The sequence below is a fragment of the Paroedura picta genome, chromosome 5 (genome assembly GCF_049243985.1).
Source record: "Paroedura picta isolate Pp20150507F chromosome 5, Ppicta_v3.0, whole genome shotgun sequence".
NCBI classification, from domain to species: domain Eukaryota; kingdom Metazoa; phylum Chordata; class Lepidosauria; order Squamata; family Gekkonidae; genus Paroedura; species Paroedura picta.
In genome coordinates this window covers 20184892-20204917 of record NC_135373.1, presented here as the reverse complement: position 1 = coordinate 20204917, position 20026 = coordinate 20184892, and the positions used below count along the sequence as shown (strand labels likewise).

General features: G+C 47.0%; 1 protein-coding gene across 2 annotated transcripts; it reads left to right on the top strand.

Annotated features, from left to right (window-relative positions):
• Nucleotides 1-750: 750 nt before the first annotated feature.
• Nucleotides 751-10387, top strand: LOC143837234 (phospholipase A2 inhibitor gamma subunit B-like). 2 transcript variants are annotated; one of them, XM_077336840.1, is made up of 6 exons: nucleotides 751-842; nucleotides 1342-1451; nucleotides 2196-2312; nucleotides 4931-5083; nucleotides 8125-8262; nucleotides 10026-10387. In XM_077336840.1, exons 2-6 carry the CDS (start codon nucleotides 1409-1411, stop codon nucleotides 10232-10234), a joined length of 660 nt encoding a protein of 219 aa, XP_077192955.1. In that variant the 5' UTR covers nucleotides 751-842; nucleotides 1342-1408; the 3' UTR covers nucleotides 10235-10387. The 2 variants fall into 2 exon arrangements, with proteins under 2 accessions (XP_077192955.1, XP_077192956.1); XM_077336841.1 differs by lacking the exon at nucleotides 751-842 and adding an exon at nucleotides 883-905.
• The last annotated feature ends 9639 nt before the right edge of the window (nucleotides 10388-20026 follow it).

The window sequence follows — 20026 nt, the reverse complement described above, 5'->3', positions numbered from 1 at the left end:
CCGTTGCAACGAATCAACACAGATTCGTTGCAATGGGTCTGGTTTTTTTTTTTTTAAACTTTCTAAAAGGGAAAGGGGCTGTTTGGGAGCATGCTAACGGCTGCCCATTGGCTGCTTGACGGCCAGGGGCGGGACGAGCTTGGCAAGAGCGCTTCCTTTCTAGCGATTTTTGCCGAGACCGGAAGCCTGTGGGAAACGCTACAAAACGCAACTGGATTCCACTACAAAGGCAGGTATGCATAAGGACGAATTCCACTATTTTAAATGGCGATTTTTCATTCAGCAACCAATTTGCTACAAAGATCCCGGTGCGAAAAGCCCCTCAAAGTCTTCCACAAAAAACAAGATGAATGCAATGACTGATTTAGTCCAGCAGGTGTCAGTGTTCCCATTTTGAAGATCAGTTGGGATTCCCATTGTAACCGTCTCTATGTTATGTTGGCTTTCAGAAGTCCATGTTCTACCAGCCTTTCAAGCCTGCAAAATCTTAAATCCTCAGGATTATGATTCATCTCCAGAAGATCAGGGAGGCATCCAAAACAGCGTTTCTTTTTATTCGTGAGATGTGCTCAAGAACTGTAACCTTCGGTATGCGCCATATCATGGGCCAAAAAGACTTTATGCTTCATGCCTGCATTCCAGGTACAACCTGGACAATGGGACAACTCTTTTCCTTCACAATCTACTGTGGTAAATGGGGCACAGTCACTTTAAGAGAATTAGAATCTTAAGAGAGCCTGGAAACCCTTGGCGACAAGTTGGAACACTGTTTCTTTGTGCTCAGTGTCGGTTAAGATGAGGGCATTTCTCAAAAAGCTGCTGAGCATTCCTTGCTTTTGAAGGTAACAATTCAGCCCCCAAACTTCTCCTACTGGACATTCCTATGGAGAGACAGCAAGAAAAGGGTATACATGAAAACAGTAATAAGAATGATCATAATAATAATATTCCTTCCTCAAACTTCTCCATCTTTCATCCGACGGAGTCACCTGCCCATCTCCCCACAATTCTCTCCCACCCTCCAGCTCCCACTGTCCTATCTTGGTGGAGAGACCTTCGCCAAATCTCACCCCCTTTGACTTTCCCTAGAGGATTTGTGTCTCTCTTGTCCTCTTGACCACATTCTAGGTCATCTAGGGATGAAGCTAGAAGGCTGTTGATCCAAAGGTAAGTGACCACAGCATGCACGCGCTCACATAGTTAGTCTACTAAAGAACAAGGAGAGTTTTGAATTTTGGGAGCAAAATTATTTTTGCAGTTCTGAAGGAGGTGGTAGATTTCCAGCTCCTTATCTAGTTGCATGAACCACATGGAAAGTCACCCGATGGGATTTTGTTACAGATCCTGAGAAACTGCCTCATCAACAAGAGCTTTGACATCTGCTCTCATACTGTCCACCACCATCGAGATGCTCCCAAGGCTCTTAGTCTTCTCTGTGCTTCTCACAACAGGTAAGGGAGGGGGTGAGTAGCCCCTTGGGTAAAGCTTCCGATGGCTTCTCTTGGGTCACATCCCACTGGTGTCTCTTGGCTGAAATTCCCAAGATCTGTCTCCTTCCCAAGCCCCTTCTCAGAACCCATGAGCTTAACCTTCTTGTGGTTATCACCAAAAGGAAGCCTAGTTATGGACAGGCGAAAGCCTAGTATGTGGGTCCTTAGCACGGATATGGAGCTCCAGACCACAAATCTGTGTTTGATTTGCCCTTGAAGAGCTCCAGCTGTCCATTGGGAGAAACACCAAGCAAAACTAGCACTGCCACGGCTCTCCTTTTCACAAATTTGTGCTTGGTCTGCCTTGGAGAGCTCCAGCTTTCCATGGGAAGAACCATCAAGAAAGACTAGCACTGTTGTGAGGCTCCATTTTTACAAATCTTTGCTTGATCTGCCCTTGGAGAGCTCTAGTTTTCTATGGGGAGAAACACCCTCCAAAACTAGCTCTGCTAGGGAGCTCCATATCGCATATCTGTGCTTGATCCGCCCTCGGAGAGCTCCGACTTCCCATTGGGGGAAACACCAAGAAAAACTAGCGATGGTAAGAAAGAGAGCAAGAACCCCCAGTCTGCCCTGAAACTCCTTGGGTGACCTTGGGCCAGTCACTCCCTGTCAGTCCCATCAACCTCGGGGCGGGCGGAGTGAGGGTAAAGCAGAGGAGAGAAGCATGCCCTTCGATATGCTGCCCTTTCTTTCTGTCTCTAGGAGCTTTTCTGGAGTGTGAGGTTTGTTCGAGCCCTGGCAGCAGCTGTAGTGGTGAGCCCGAACTCTGTGACGCTAATGAAGACACCTGTGCCATCATCTCTATAGAGAATTCTCTAGGTGGGTGTGAGGGACCACAGGTTGATCCAAGGTGGTAGACAGGCTGCAGATCCAGGCAAGGGGAGTTCTGCTTGGATAGAGAGTGAGGTTCCACCCAATCCACCTTCAGGCACTTAGGTCATTGTCCTTGCATGAGCCCCAATTTGGATCAGTCCTGTTCCTGCTCAGGGCTCATCACATCTGCATTTGCAGGGAGCCAGCATGGTGGAGTAGTTAAGAGGGTGAAGAGGAGTGAATGCTAATCTGGAGAACTGGGTTTGATTCCCCTCTCCTCCACATCTGGGTGACCTTGGGCCTGTCAACAGTTCTCGTGGGGCTCTCTCAGCCCCCACCTATTTTAATTTATTTAGGTGATTTTTAGGCCACCTCTTGGGTGAGCGGTAGGTGAGAGCAGTCAAATCCAAAACCCTTAAAAACAACACAATTCCATTTTAGACACTTTACAATATTTCCTATCGTCTAATTGCTTCGTCCCGAAATCAAACCCTAATTGGCCAGGTGTACGTTTCATGATGTACTGCTATATGGCCTGGCTCAAGATGGGAGCAAATAGCCCTACCTCACAGGATGTCTGTTGGCAGGAGAAGAAGGGAAGACCATTGTAAGCCGCTTTGAGACTCCTCCAGGTAGTGAAAAGTAGGATGTAAAAACGAATTCTTCTTCGTCAAAAGGGACAATTCAAGGGCCAATACAAATGCAGCTGTCTCCTGCATCAAACTGTTCCTAAATGTGTGCCCCCCAGTCTGCATAGAATAAAATAAAATTAAAATATCATTATTAGTATCATTATAACATTCATATTTGTATAACACCCTACCCTGAGTATACTGCCCTCCCCATGGCAGTACATGGTGCTTTTTCCCTATATAACATATAAAATGGACTGCAACAATAATAACAGTAATAATAGCAATCGTAACCGAAGGGAACAGTCTAAGCAGAATAATGGTTCAAACAGGTTCAGTTGGGCATATGGATTCTTGGGAGGAGGCTTTAAGGGCTCTGCAGATGTTGCTGATTCTGGTTGACCTCAACCAATTGCCTGGCGGAAGAGCTCCCTTTTGCAGGCTCTGCGGAACTGCTTTAGTTCCGTCAGGGCCCTGATCTCCTCCCGGAGCTCATTCCACAAGGTGGGGGCAAGAACAAAGTACCCAGGTGGGCTGAGGTGTTTTAGAAACATCCGGAAGACAGCGTTGGCAGCTGGATTCTCATTAGCCCTGTCCAGAAGTTTAGAACAGTGGTCCCCAACCCCCGGTCCAGGGACCGGTGCCGGTCCGTAGATCAGTCAGTACCGGGCCGCAGCTCCTCCTCCCTGGCTGCTGCCTCGGGGGCTGCCGGCTCACCTTTGGTGCTCTCCAGCGGCCGCCATGGCTGGGGCTCCCCCTTGGCCTGGCACTGCACAGCTGCTGCTGGCAGCGCCCCCCAGCGGGCAGCGGGAAGTCAGGGGCACCAGAGGGAAAGCAAGTGGAGCAGGGGCTCAGTCGACGGCTGCGACGTCCCTTTGCAAAAGACTACTCCCCCGGGCCTTGGCAAAATTGTCAAGCGTTTACCGGTCCTCGGTGACAAAAAGGTTGGGGACCACTGGTTTAGAATACTACAGATGCACTGGGAAATCAATATGGCAATAAAATATCCGAATTAGACTTATATAGTGTCGTCTCTCTTCAGTTTCGATAATTCTTTTATTCTTATTTCACACAAGTCCCGACACGTTTCGCCTTACAGGGACGGTTTTTATATTTAACAACCTACTTCAACTTATTAAGGAATCTCTTGACAGAGTATAAGGTCATACAATAGCTTAGCTTGTGGCGCTTCAGACGCCATATTGGTTTCCCAGTGCGTCTGTATTATTCTATATTTGTTTCTTCACTGGGACCCACCCCTCCCAGTTCATTATTTTTGCTGTCCAGAAGTTTGGCTATCAGCTTGAACACTGAAGAATGTAGTAAGAGTCTGTAGTAGCGAGAAGGGAAGTTAAATTCCGTTGGATCTAGAATATGGTTCATTGGGCTAAGCTGTTTTCTTTCCAATTATTTTGGTCAAGCCCAGTACTGAGGACTGACCTCCTTAGTGATACCCATGTGATACTATTCCCCAAATTATGATCCACACACATGACTAATTTTCAAAGATCAGACCTAAGCAGGCCTGTTCATTGGTAAATCCCACCCCCTCGTTGTTGTGCCCTAAGACTGAGGAATGTGTTGCTTTCAGTTGGGTTCACCAGTCTAGATCAGCCAAATCCACCATGGTGTTCAATGGGGTGACAGATGTGGCAGCCAGACCACCCTCACATCCATGTTGGGTTCCAAGAAGGTTAGGGTGGATACTTTATGTATGGGACAGTAGATGTGGAGAATGGCCTTAGACCCTCTCCAGTGCTGTGTATTCCTCCACAAGTGGAGCATTGCCATTCATTGCTATGGGAGAACAGCTATGCTGCACTTGTGGACAGAGTTTTGGCCCATCTCTGACCAGGTGTGGTTCTTGAGAAAGTGCTCTGAGGGATCCTTGTGACCCCCATGGCAACCCCAGGGCAGCCCACCCTCCTCACCCCAGGGACAGTGGCCTTCCTGGTCACTACGCAACTGTCTTGCTTTCTGTCCTTACTGCAGAAGACGTCACGGTTCAGACAATAGCGAAAGACTGTGAATCTGCCGAGGCCTGCATGACGCCTGGGAAGTCCATGAACATGGGGAATGGAAGAACCATCCAGTCCTACTCTATCTGTTGCATCGATGATTCCTGTTTGATGGAGACACCACAATGTAGGAGAACCTTTTATTTATATATTTATTTGGTTCCACCCTCGTCTTGTTCCACCCTCTGCTTTGTCCTTTCATCTGTTGTGTCTGATGCAGCACATTCCATGGGCTCCTTTCTGCAACTGAGGCTGCATCCCTGGTGGGTGATACAGGCATGGTTGTATGCCTTGAGACCAGCGCAGTGTGATGACAAAGAGTGTCAGCTATGATCTTGGAGGCCCAGGTTCAAATCCCTGCTTGTGCCATGGAAACTTAGAATCATAGAGTTGGGATTGGGTTATCTAGTCCAACCCACTGCACTATGCAGGACACTCACAACCCTATCGCTCCTCCATTGTAACCTGACAGCTGCTTGAACCTTCACAGAATCTTCATCAGATGGCTCTCCAGCCTCTGTTTAAAAATCTCCAAAGATGGAGAACCCACCACCTCCCGAGGAAGCCTGTTCCCCTGAGAAACTGCTCTCACTGTCTGGGACTTCTTCCGGATGTTTAGATGGAATATCTTTTGAATTAATTCCATCCCATTGGTTCCGGTCTGTCCCTCTGGGACAAGAGAGAACAACTCTGCTCCGCACTCTACAAGGCAGCCTTTTAAATACTTGAAGATGGTTATCAGATCCCATCTCAGTCATCTCCTCTCCAGGCTAAACAGACCAAGCTCCCCCAACCTTTCCCCCAACCTTTCCTTGGTCTCCAAACCCCTCACCATCTTTGTTGCCCTCCTCTGGACATGCTCCAGTTTGTCTACATCCCTTCTTTACTGCGGTGCCCAAAACTGAACACAGTACTCCAAGTGGGGCCGAACTAAAGCAGAGTAAAATGGTACCATCACCTCCCGTGATCTGGACACGATACTCCTTTTGATACAGCCCAAAATCCCATTTGCCTTTTTAGCCACTGAGTCACACTGCTGACTCATGTACATTGTATGGCCTACTACTAGATCTTTTATGCAGATGCTACTGCCAAGACAAGTCTCCCCCATCCTATATTGGTGTATATGGTTTTTTCTACCTAAATGCAGAAAGAACTTTACATTTGTCCCTTTTGAATTTCATTTTATTCAATTTAGCCAACTTCTCAAGCCTATTAAGATTATCCTGTATTCCGATTCAGTCTTCTGTTGTGTTTGCTACCCCTCCCAGTTTAGTATTGTCTGCAAATTTAATAAGTATCCCCTCTAAACCCTCATCCAAATCATTTATAAATATGTTGAACAACACAGGCCCCAGGGCAGATCCCTGAGGTACTCCACTTGTCACTCTTCTCCAAGAGGATGCTGAACCATTTACAAGTACCCTTTGGGTATGATCAGTCAACCAGTTATCGATCCACCTGACAGAATTAGGATCCATACCACATTTTACCAACTTTCAACAAGAATATCATGTTGCATGCTCTTAGGCTAAGCTACCTCACAGGGTTGTTGTGAAGGTAAAATGGAGGTGATGAGAATGACACAAGCCGCTTTAGGTCCCCCTTGAGGAGAAAAGTGGTCCTTCTCTGCTCTCTTGGCTCCCCCAGTAAGGTGTAGGGCAGCGGTAGTCAAACTGTGGCCCTCCAGATGTCCATGGACTACAATTCCCATGAGCCCCTGCCAGAGAATACATGAACATTTGGAGGACCACAAGTTGACTACCCCTGGTTTAAGCCACCTTGATCCTGCTGTGCAGGGAGGGGCATCTAGAAATTAAATTAATAATAATATTTTTTGGGGGGGAGATTTGGGTTTCTGAGCTGCCCCTCACCATAAAGGTCTTGGGGCAGCTTACAACAGATTATTAATCATACCAAAAATCATAACCATAATCATGGGAGATTCTGTGATGAGTAATAAATAAATGAGGATAGCAAGAAGAGCATCAAGCCTTCTCTTTCCTCCTTTGGGATTTCTTTGGCAAGATGGAATGAGGCATGGGATCCCATCAGGGGTCCTGATAAAGTTTTGAGATAATGCTACAGGGTCATTTCCTCTAAGACCTTCATACAAGGCAGAAAACAAAACAGGTTTTGCAGAATGTCATGAGCTGTGATAACTGGGACATGCATTTTTTTAAAAAGTCACCCTGACCATTAAATAGTGCCGTGGTTAGGAGTGTGGACTTCTAATCTGGCATGCAGGTTCTATTCTGCACTCCCCCACATGGAGCCAGCTGGGTGACCTTGGGCTCACCACGGCACTGACCAAACTGTTCTGACAGAGCAGTAATATCAGGGTGTGAATGGCCTCAGCTTCCCCTCCCTCACAGGGTGTATGTTGTGGAGAGAGGAAGGGGAAGGCGAATGTAAGCCGCTTTGAGCCTCCATCGGGTAGAGAAAAGCAGCATATAAGAACCAACTCTTCTTCTTCTTCTGTAATCTCAGGGCTCTCTCAGCCTCACCTCCCTCACAGGGTGTCTGTTGTGGGGAGAGGAAAGGGAAGGTGACTGTAAGCCGCTTTGAGCCTCCTTCGGGTAGAGAAAAGCAGCATATAAGAACCAACTCTTCTTCTTCTTCTTCTGTAATCTCAGGGCTCTCTCAGCCTCACCTCCCTCACAGGGTGTCTGTTGTGGGGAGAGGGAAGGGAAGGCGATTGTAAGCCGCTTTGAGACTCTTTGGGTAGAGAAAAGCGGCATATAAGAACCAATTCTCTTCTTCAGTAATATCAAGGCTCTCTCAGCCTCCCCTCCCTCATAGGATGTCTGTTATGGGGCAAGGAAAGGGAAGGCAGATGTAAGCTCCTTTGAGACTCCTTCACATAGAGCAGGGATAGTCATGGGAATTGTAGTCCATGGACATCTGGAGGACCACAGGTTGACTACCCCTGGCGTAGAGAAGTCACTATATGCCAAAACCTGGCAGATGCACTGTCTATAAATAATTAAAGAATAATGGAATCCTGTGCTTTGTTTAGCCCTCAAGCTTGGCTGTTCAAATGAAGACGGAAGCGCAAAGTGCCAAGAAGAAAGATTCTTGGATTGAAATGTATTGCTCAACACCTCAATACCTCTGCTCCATGTTCTGCACTGCTCATTTTTGCTCCATTTTTCATTCTGCATGCAGTAGCCCCAGCGGAAAACGTCACGAATGGAATACAATGCCCGGCCTGCTTCTCTACCAATGGAACCTGTGATCCCCAAAAGATCAATTGTACTGGAGATGAGGATTTTTGCTTTGAGATGGTCTCATCCACACGTGTTGGTAAGTCTGATTTTGCATGCAATGAATGAGCTTGGGGAGCACTTCCCTCTTTCTTAGTCAGGTTGACTTTTGGGCAATGATTTTTATTTATAGGGACATTTAGATGGCATTTTTTCCCTCCCCGGATCACTTTGCCCCACTTCCATGTTATCTTCACAACAACCTTGTGAGGTTGGTTAGGCTGGGGGTGTGTGAATGGCCTCAGGTCACTCACCCAGTGAACTTCCATGGCAGAATGGGACTTTGAAGTTGTGCTCACAGGTCTTGGGGCTTTCCCACACTCTTGTTTTCATTGCTTGTGAGTCCCTGTTTCTTCAAAGTGGGTTTCTGTTCCACACATGTCTTGCTTCCCCTAATGGAAATTAGATTTTTCACTGCAGGTTTTTATGCTGGACATGCACTGCTCTAACATAGAATTGACCACTAGGGGGAGAAATTGAAGAAGAATGAGAGCCATTCCGCATTCGTCCAAAATAGCACAATGGTTACTAATTGAAATCGCTACAGTTTTGCCATTATGCACGTTGTTGACAATCTGCAACACTCCTGAAACTGATCTGCAAAAAGTGCTTCGTTGTAGCGCTTTCAGGAAAATCCCAAAAAGTGGATTCACCCTCCGGAAAGCGCTACACTCCTGCAACCAATCAGCAACACTAGCGGGAAAGTTCTGTGCGTTACCATTGTTGCGGTTTCTGCAAAGTCCCTCCCCCTGGCTCTCTCCTCTGATCTTCCGGCGAAGCGATCGCCATTTTTTTTCCTCCGAGCGAGTGGAGATCAACGCACCAGTGAGCCTTCGTTTACCCAGTGAGGCTTCCCTGGCTGCAGCCCCTCTGTTTAAAGACACCAAACACAAGCATCAAAGAGGCCCGTTTGCTGGTTTATTTTCACTTTATTTTTCACACTGTTTTTGGCCGAAAATCGCGCAAGTGAGGGGGGGGGGGTTTACCTCGGGGGGAGCGTGGCAACGATGAAACGGCAGCTCAAACACCACCTGCTAGCTGGATGGGTCTCTCTGTTGCAACGAATCAATGCATATTCGTTGCAACGGGTGTGTGTGTGTTTTTAAACTTTCCTTAAAGGGAAAGGGGTTGTTTGGGAGCATGATAACGGCCACTTATTGGCTGCTTGATGGCCAGGGGTGGGACACAGCTTAGCAATAGCGCTTCCTGGCTAGCGATTTTTGCAGAGACCGGAACCCTGTGGGAAACGATAGAAACGCAACTGGATTCCACTACAAAGGCAGGTATGCGTTACGCCTAATTCCACTATTTTAAATGGCGATTTTTCGTTCAGCAAACAATTTGCCACATGGATCCCGGTGCGGAATGGCTCTGAGAATAGGAAAGCCCCTAGCCAGGGGTGGCCAAACTGTGGCTCCCTAGATATTCATGGACTACCATTCCCATGAGCCCCTACCAGTGTTAGCTGCTATTGAATCAACTCTCTAAAAAAATCTACACGGATGATCAAACCACCAGTGGCCAATTAGACACCTTGCTGGGCAAATTCCAAACCAAGTCCCACCCACTTTCTCAGAACATTTGGTAGGTACTAGGAAAGGGTGAGTGGGTGGTTGCTCTGGCTTTCACAGTTGCCATGCTGGGGACCCCTGGACTGGGTTAATGGACTTCAGAATCAGAGCAGACACTCCCCCCCCCCAGTGTGATAGGCCATTCTATTTTCTTATATGTTTATGATCTTCAGGAAGCAGTTCCTGGGAATGGAGGGAGGCCTTGACTTTTCACCTTGTCTTCTGTATCCAGGTGAGAAAATCATTGATACCATCATGAAGGGCTGCGCCACCAGGCATATTTGCTTAGCAATAGAAGAAGGACGGTCTTCCCCTATCCGAGGGGCCGGTCTGGCTTTCAAAGAGGGCAAGTGTAGCCCTAAAGCTTCTAGGGGATTTCAGACCACCGGGCTCCTCTTCCCAACCTTCACTGGACTTCTGCTGATGAAGATTATCTTGTAGGAAGGCGCCTGTCGGAGCTTGTGTCACCTGCTCTCAGTCAGATCTTCCTCCCACCTGCACACGTATCTCTCCAAAGGCAACATCAGCAGTACATGCAACGGCTCTTTTCTTTGTAGTGGCCAGGGAAAATAAACATCTGCTATAAAAAAAGAATGTCAATCTAATCCGTGTCCTGTCTACAGGGAGGGAAATGTGTTTGTGTGCGTGAAGTACAGTCAGGTTGCCTTCAGATTATGGCAACCTGACTGCAGTTCATTACTATTACTATTACTATTACTATTACTATTACTATTACTATTACTATTACTATTACTATTACTATTACTATTACTATTACTATTACTATTACTATTACTATTACTATTACTATTACTATTACTATTACTATTACTAAACTAGAAATTAAGCCCGCTGTAGGGTAAATACAGCGGGCGCTAGCGGGCCTGGTGAGTTGGGTGGGGCATCTCTTGGGTTTTCGCACCCTGCACCTGCACCTGAGGCTGGCCATAGGGGGTCGTGTGAGGCAGCAGCGGCTCCCCCGTCCCCCCCGGCTTGCCTGCGTTGCATGTGCTCTGGAGGCCAGGACACACGCGATGGGCCCGGTCTTCTTTGGCCGGTGTCTCCTCCATTGCTGCGGCTGCGGGAGCTGGCTGCGCCACGGCTAGTCCTTGAGCCGTCGCCGCCGGCCGCACCTGCCAGTGTGGGGCAGTGGGCAATGTGTGGTGTCAGTGGGCGGGGCGGCGGGTGGGGCGGTGGGCAGCAGTGGCGCCGCTGGAGCGTGCATGGCCGCCGGCTGCTGCTGCCGCTCCCAGAGCTGGGGCCGCAGGCCGCTGCTGGCTGTGTGGGGCGGTGGCAAGGTGTCTTGTTGGTGGTCGTGGCCGCACCCGCCGCCGCCGTCGCTGGGTCCTCCAAGCTGGTGACCTGCCCTCTCCAAGACGAGACAGGTAATGGCGGCAGGGGGCCGCATGCGGCCGAACTCGAAGGGGGGGAAGATCAGGAGGCGCTTCATGCCTCCTGATTTGTCAGTCCGGCGGCAAGGGACCAATTATGAGCCGCATGCAATTGGTCCCTTGCCGCCGGACTGACAATCGGAGGGCCCAGTTGGCAGGTGCTTTGCATGTGCTGATTGGGTCCTCCGATTGTCACTCCAGGGGAAGGGGCCTATCGGCACCCTTCCTCATCCCGGACAGGGCCCGCCGACGGAGCCCTTACTGTTTTATTTTATCTGCTCTGCAAGGAGCGATTAAAGATTTGTTACAGATGTCCAGTTAAAATCTCCCATTAAAACCCCATTAAAATGGACAGAAAAATACAGATACAGTAGACCAACAACCCAACAACATGGCGGAGAAACCCCCCTAACCCAAACTCCAAACCCTCCTCCTACCTCTAGAGGGAGGAGGAAGGAGAGACGAGGTAACCAAAGTTGAAGCTTGACATTAGGGTGGCCCCATCAATCTTCCCTCACTGCCCCAGCCTCAACTGTAGACCTGGTGGAAGGGCTCTGTTTTGCAGGTCCTATGGCATGCTGAAAGGTCCCACAGGGCCCACAGCTCACCCGGGAGCTCATTCCACCAGATCAGGCCCAGGACTGATGACTTCCCTTATCATCAACAGACTTGCTCAGTTCTTGCAAACTGGTGGCCATGACTTCTTCAGTGGAGTCAACCCATCTCATGTTAGTCTTTTCCAGCTGCCTTCAACTTTTCCTTGTGTTATTGTCTTTTCCAGACCCGACAGCTTGTCTTCCTATCATATTCCTAAAATATGATAGTCTCAGTTTGGCCCTTTAAGCTGCCAGGGAGGGTCCATGCTCTAGAACCTGCTTATTTGTCTTTCTGGTGGTCCACAGTATCCATAAAACTCTTCCGAAGCCACATTTCAAATGAATCAACTTTCTCCCTGGCAGATTTCTTCATTGTCCATCTTCCACACAGTCATAAGGAATCTCTATTTTTCCCCCCTTGAACGGTTTCTGCACAGCCAATTAGGCTCTGATCGCTATTTATTTGTGTCCATTTTTTTTCTTGGTTCTACATCAAATTGGGCCCCTGCTGGCAGGGTCCCAGAGCTGGCCCAACTTGCCCCCTCGGTTGCTGCACATCAAGGGAACATGGAGAAATCCACATTCCGTTTTCTGCTGTGGGATCCAACGGGGTGTCTGTTGGGACAGGGCTCTCCCCAGTAGTGCTTTCCCACCCTTGCACAGGGCTCTTAAGCCCCTGATTGGTTTGGGGTTCCCTGACCACCCCAGGAGTCTGGCAAGCTCATGCCCAAGTCCCCAGAGGCAGGCGGAATGGAATGGTGAGCGAGAGGTTTCGTTTTCCTAATTCACACAAATAAAATATTTCTATTTATTTGCCAGCTCTCACTTGGAAAATTGCTGGAGATTTTTGAGGAGAGAAAGCTTGTGGAGGGGAGGGACTTTAGCGGGGCATAATGCTGATGGCCTGGTGGTAAATAAAAGGACAGCAACCTTCTGATTGATCATACGGTTATTACGGATTGGCTCTAATTCTACATCCTGTCCTGGTTCAAGTCATTGGTTCTTAGCAGGGAGAGAAAACAGCCTGTTCCTCTCCAGAATGTAGTTTTTGATAAGCTCTCTCACAAGACCAAAGTTTATGTCATAGCCGAGAGAGTCCTTAAGGCTAGAGAAATGGAAGTAGAATGTGCCTCTACCATTTATGTAAAAAATGGAGGCTGTGTGGGGGGCGGGGAGCATGTGAGCATCTTTTTGGACCTGTCAGCAGTTCCTGGAAGGCTGGCGTAAGGGCTGTAGGGTGTTCCCGGGAGGTGGAGTGGGGAGGTAGAGACCCCAGGCTATTGGCTCATCCTGCAAGCTCAACCTCCAAGGGAAAGGTATTTAATATGATGTGATTCTAGTGTTCTCCGCACAGATTTGGGAACTCCCCTGTGTCTATATTTCTTCTGCAGTAAAAATATAAAAAGGTTTTTCTCTCAGTGTGATTCACTGAGGCGGGGCAAAAGAACCTTAATTTAACAAATTGGCTACCAATGCCTTAGAATCCACCTTGCAAAGCTGTTCTTTTTTCCAGGTGAATATTCGAGTTGTAATTCCAGAAAAATGCAAGAGTACACTCCTGGAGATTTCCCCATCACTATGGCCATTTTTCGAAAAAATGTAACATTGAAGAAGAAGAAGAGAATTGGTTCTTCTATGCCACTTTCTCTACCCAAAGGAGGCTCAAAGTGGCTTACAATCACCTTCCCTTTCCTCTCCCCACAACAGACACCCTGTGAGGGAGGTGAGGCTGAGAGAGCCCTGATATTATAGAAGAAGAAATAGAGAATTGGTTCTTATATGCTGCTTTTCTCTACCCGAAGGTGTCTCAAAGCGGCTTACAATCACCTTCCTTTCCTCTCCCCACAACAGACACCCTGTGAGGGAGGTGAGGCCGAGAGAGCCCTGATATTACTGAAGAAGAAGAATTGGTTCTTTCATGCCGCTTTTCTCTACCCAAAGGAATCTCAAAGTGGCTACATTCACTTTCACTTTCCTCTTCCCACAAAAGATACCCTGTGAGGGAGGTGAGGCTGAGAGAGCCCTGATATTACTGAAGAAGAGAATTGGTTCTTATATGCCACTTTTCACTACCCAAAGAAGTCTCAAAGTGGCTTACATTCGCCTTCCCTTTCCTCTCCCCACAACAGACCCCCTGTGAGGGAGGTGAGGCTGAGAGAGAGTCCTGATATTACTGAAGAAGAAGAGAATTGGCTCTTATAGGTTCTTATATGCCACTTTTCTCTACCCAAAGGAGTCTCAAAGTGGCTTACAATCACCTTCCCATTCCTCTCCCCACAACAGACACCCTGTGGGGTGGGTGAGGCTGAGAGAGCCCTGATATCACTGCTCGGTCAGAACAGCTTTATCAGTGCTGTGGTGAGCCCAAGGTCACCCAGCTGGTTGCATGTGGGGGAGTGCAGAATCGAACCCGGCGTGCCAGATTAGAAGTCCGCAATCCTAACCACTACACCAAACTGGCTCTCATTAAAAGAATGTGTTATTTGTTTATATCTGCTGGTTTTGTGTTTAATAATGTAAACTCACTGTATTGATATTTGAAATATTTGAAATATTAGGTAATGACTATTGGATTACTATATATCTCACAGGGTTTGTTTCTTGTTTTATTGGTAAAACAACAGAAAAATAACATTTTTGACATGAGCTTGGTTTGCTATAAGGGGGCTTAAAGAGACATTGGGCTAGTGTTTGCAAATTGCAAATCTCATGAGAACTTTTTATGCAACATAAATTCATAACATGCCTCAGTATATGGATGGCTTATCACAATAATGATCAGCTTCATAGGCAACTGCTCAATTGTAGTGGCATCCGTTTATATGAGTCCCCAATGAAAGCGTGAAGTCAAAAATATACAAATTAAGAAAAATATTTCAAACGTTCTCATGAGATTTATAATTTTATATAGTTAAGATTATATATATTTGCTTTACGATTTGCGGAAGTAATCACTGAGGAAGCTCCTGGAAAATGGGTTTATTATCGGGGACTCAATTTTGCTTGCTCGTGATATTGCTGTAAATCAAACAGGTTTGTACTTTGAGGTTTGTATAATTTATTCATCAGCCTTTCGATTTCCTTTGTTTCTTCGCCTTTGACAATGTGAGAAATCGTTGGTTCTTTTTTAGCTAGCCTGATCTTGACAGACCTTGGAAACTCAGCAGGGTGAACTCTGGCTAGTATTCAGATGGGAGACCAGCAAGGAAGTTTGCCATGCAGAGGCAGGCAAGATCAAACAATCTTTGAATGTCTCTTGGCTTTCAAGCTCTAGAGGAGGGGTGGCCCAGGTGGGTGTGTACACCGCTATGCTTCCCAACCATATTCTGCACAATCATGCCACTTCTGGAATTTCTCAAAGCCGAAAGAATGTTTCAGAGATCTCAATGGTAAAATAACGGAAAAAAGCTGAAAAGAGAGAGAGAGAGAGAGAGAGAGAGAGAAAACTATCTAGGTAGCTGTTGTCTGCAGTCATTCTTTTATTCAACTGCTATTCTGGAGGCAAACAAGGAGGAATTGTGGTCAAGTGAGCAGGAAGTGCCCTGTGGAGCCAATCAGATCACTGGAAGAGATCAATTGAAATAACCAGGAAGTCCTGTTTTATCTATGCTAAATCGGCATCTCCTCTGACACACTTTATATTCTACTTAATTATGCACATTGCAGATTTTGCATATTCCAGCACATTTCCTCTACGGATTATGCATTTTAAATTAGCCAAGATGTCCCCCTCCCCCTTGATGTTACGATTACTGAATTTGGATTGCAGAAAGAGAAGGGCAAAGACCATTTCCTTAAAATGGAAGGAGCTGCAGGCAACGCGAAACTGGATTTCTGCCTGCTCGGTCCGGCGTCCTGTGGACATGAAATATTCTTCTGTAAGGAAGCGCAGAAATTGTATGTAGAGTTGTGAAAAGCTAACAGGGTTTTAGCCAAACTAAATTGTCCTGTGGTGCACAGATGCCAAGTTATTTTCAAACAGGCTCTTTCACATGCTTCAGAGTTAAGGCAGAATATTGGGAATCGGTCTGATTCCAATATCCCTTTCTCAAAAGCAACTATTGTCTTCCCAGGAAAAAAAAAAAAACCTCTCCCCCAGCCCCTCTTCTTGCCAAATATCACATAGAAGCAAGGACGTCGGTGCATTCAGGCTTTCAAACCCAGCTCTGATATTGGCTTTAGGACACATCTGGACTTAGGAAAAGCCTTCTTGACATCTCTTTTTGTGCTTGTGTTGCACTGGAGGTGAGTGTTCTAGGCAGAGGAGAAAGGAGACTTTGGGTTCTAAGAGGGGGAATTGAGGTGTCCCACTTTGAGATTCTAAGAGGAAGGGTGGGATCAAAGTGTAAGAGACAAATATATCTCCTTTCAGGTTATGAAATGCCTTTCCTGTTTTTATAGAATTGCGTCTTTAGTGAAACGAAAAGAGAGAACAACGGAACGTGTGTGTTGTGTTTATCCCCAGCTCACCCTGCCCGGCCTGTCGCCATGCAGACTTTCTTGGCTCTCTTCATCTTTTCCGCACTTCTGGCTCGAGGTAAGAAATGCCTGATAGCTGCTTCAAAGAAGGAAAGGGGAATTGATCCATTAAGACAGGGGTAGTCAACCTGTGGCCCTCCAGATGTTCATGGACTACAATTCCCATGAGCCCCTGCCAGCGTTTGCTGGCAGGGGCTCATGGGAATTGTAGTCCATGAACATCTGGAGGGCCACAGGTTGACTACCCCTGCATTAAGGTCAAGGGGTAGGGTTGCTAATTTGGGGTTGGGAAATAACTAGAGAATTTGGGGGCGGGGGTGAGTCTGGGGGTATGGGAAGGGGAGGGAACTCAGGAGTGTATAATGCCATCAAGTCCTCCCTCTAGAGCCATTTTCTCTGGAAGAACTGTTTTTGGTCACCTGGAGGTCATTGGTAATAGTGGGAAGATCTCCAGGTGCTATCTGGATGTTGGCAACCCATCTATGGGGCTGAGTAGGCTCCAAGCCATTGTTTAGTGATGACTGATGGATGCTTACACAGCTCTTCAAATCCACAGAAAGTCATTTTGTCTCAGGCAGGCAGAGAAGCAGAAGGGATTGACCGGGGAATTCTCAAGGGTCCCATGAAGGGTTCCAATAGAGACAGTGGAATATAGCAGAAAAGAATTTATTTAAGTAGCACGAACTACAAAGGGATCCTGACCAAGACACAACGTTCTCCAGAGTTCTAACAGACACATCATGCATTATATAGTAGGATCTTTAATCTTTAATCTCAAATTACCCTATGCCCTATTCAGAATGCGTCTACCATGTTTTCATGATCATCTACTATGTTGCCCAATTACATTTCTTTAACTCACATTTCAGCAACCTAACCGGCAGATAAGATGCAATTACTCACAGCAGGCAACTGTTCATGGTTTCTCTCTTCGTCATCTAACTTCTGCATCTTGTTTCTGAGGCTAGCTCGGGACAGGCATCACCTGGCAGTTATTTGTCGTATTGAGCACAGCTCTAGATCAGACACCTGCATTCTGAATGTTGTTGTTGTTGTTGTTAGGTGCGAAGTCATGTCCAACCCATTGCGACCCCATGGACAATGATCCTCCAGGCCTTCCTGCCTTCTACCATTCCCTGGAGTCCATTTAAGTTTGTACCGACTGCTTCAGTGATTCCATCCAGTCACCTCATTCTCTGTCGTCCCCTTCTGCTTTTGCCCTCAATCGCTCCCAGCATTAGGCTCTTCTCCAGGGAGTCCTTCCTTCTCATGAGGTGGCCAAGTATTTGAGTTTCATCTTCAGGATCTGGCCTTCTAAGGAGCAGTCAGGGCTGATCTCCTCTAGGACTGACCGGTTTGTTTGCCTTGCAGTCCAAGGGACTCGCAAGAGTCTTCTCCAGCACCAGAGTTCAAAAGCCTCAATTCATTGACGCTCGGCCTTCCTTATGGTCCAACCTTCACAGCCATACATTTCAACTGGGAAGACTATAGCCTTGACTAGACACAATTTAGTTGGCAGGGTGATGTCTCTACTTTTTAGGATGCTGTCTAGATTTTATGGTTGGGTGTTCACCAAAACATGAGGAACTGTATTAAAGGATCATGACATTAGGAAGGTTGAGAACCACTGCCCTAAATGATGCTAACAGCATTTCGGACATTAACAGAATTCAGACGGAGTTCAGGAATTCAAGACATACAAAGATTTGAGGTTTTAAGTTACAGGACATGGATCCTCTTTTGTTCATTTCTCCATCAGGATCAAAGATCCTCTGGTTCTACCCCCGGAAATAAGAAGGAGCCTTGGATTATTTATTGATTTATTGTATGGCATGTGTGTAGTATAGTCGGGAGATCCTAACATTGCCTGGATGCCAGGCAAGAGATGCTCAGAGTAAGAGTGGTTGAAGGATTTGTGGGGCCCATAGCACCAGAGCCAGTTTAAGGATTTGCAGGGCCTAAAGGTAAAGGTAAAGGTATCCCCTGTGCAAGCACTGAGTCATGTCTGACCCTTGGGGTGACGCCCTCTAGCGTTTTCATGGCAGACTCGATACAGGGTGGTTTGCCAGTGCCTTCCCCAGTCATGACCGTTTACCCCCCAGCAAGCTGGGTTCTCATTTTACTGACCTCGGAAGGATGGAAGGCTGAGTCAACCTTGAGCCGGCTGCTGGGATTGAACTCCCAGCCTCATGGGCAAAGCTTTCAGACAGCTGCCTTACCACTCTGCGCCACAAGAGGCTATTATATTTGCAGGGCCTAGCAGAGTGCAATTGCATGAGGATCAACCAGTTTGGGAGTGGAGGTCCCCCAACAGTGGAACAGGGTATCACTCTGAGGGTACTTCCATACCTGATAAATATAGTGAAATGCTTACCTTATGAAGACACCATATTTTTGGCATTTTGCATGACGTCACCAACCTCCTGTGTCCATCCAGCAAACCTCAAGCAACATCTGCCATTTTAAAGCGCTAGTAGGGGAATCGCATAAAGTGGATTCCCAATCCTAAAAAGTGTGAGCTACAGGAGAGCAACCAGCAGGCCACCAGCAAAAGAAATGCATGGAGGCGAAGAAGTGCCATCTCCGCCTCCAATGTCCTGTCCTCACATGTGCCTCCTTCTCCCCTATCCCGGGGAGGTTTTTTTTCTTCTTTTTTTAAAGAGCAAATTGCCTGGAGCAACAAATTGGCATGCAATTGTGCAGGCAAAGCCAAAAAGAATTCTTCCCTAAACTTTTTACACAAATCATGCTTCTCTAAAGTCACTCCCCCCCCAAAAAAAAATCCAGAGCCAGAAGGTGAGGAATGGCCAGAGGCACGATAATTTTTAGCACTTCCCTATTTTGCTGGTGTAACTCTATTTTATTTCAGTGTGTCTATAGACAGGGGGAAAGGAGGGAGTCCACAACCCTGATCCATAGGGGGGAAGGCACTGTGTGGGGCCCTTGGAAACACGGGGCCTGTAGCGTGTGCCAAGTAGATAAACTGGCCCTGATTCAGAGGTGGTTTGCCACTGCCTGTCCCCATGTCATGACCTTGATCTTCTTTGGACGCCACCCTTCCAAATGCTAGCAAGGGACATGGCTGCTTAGCTTCTGAGATCTGTCAGGATCAGACTTGCCTGGGCTTGTTTGGTTTTTAGCATGGGAAATGCTAGTGGTAAAAGAAAAAGAAAAGATCCAGGTAGTTTAAAAGAGAGATCAGGCAGCTTTGGCCCTTTACCCTGCCAGCTGAATTAGAAATCTTTCTCATTCAATATATATTTTGTGATAATCCTATTTCTTTCCTTTGCAGGTTCCTCTTGGAAGTGTGAAACCTGCACCGCTCAAGGCAAGAGCTGCTCCGGCCGGAATGTGACTTGCCTCAGTGGGGAAGATCACTGTGTGAACATAGGGGTGGAGCTCACAGTGGGTGAGTAGAGCAATGAGCCAAATCAGGCCAGTGAATGGGCTGGAGGATTGTTCAAGCGCATACGAAATACCTGAAGCAGCCCAGGCCGACTCCTGAATCAATCTGACCACCAGCAGCCCGAGTCCTAACCAGCAGTTTTGCTACCTTAGAGCTGTTGGATTGCAGCAGGACTGGGATTTAAAAGGAGAGATGAATGTAGAAAGAGGGAGACTCTTTTATTATTATTATTATTATTATTATTATTATTATTATTATTATTATTATTATTATTATTATTATTATTAGATTTATTCTCCGCCACTCCCTTGCGGCTCGTGGTGGGTTACAGCATCTTAAAACCCCATTAAAAGTCCATTAA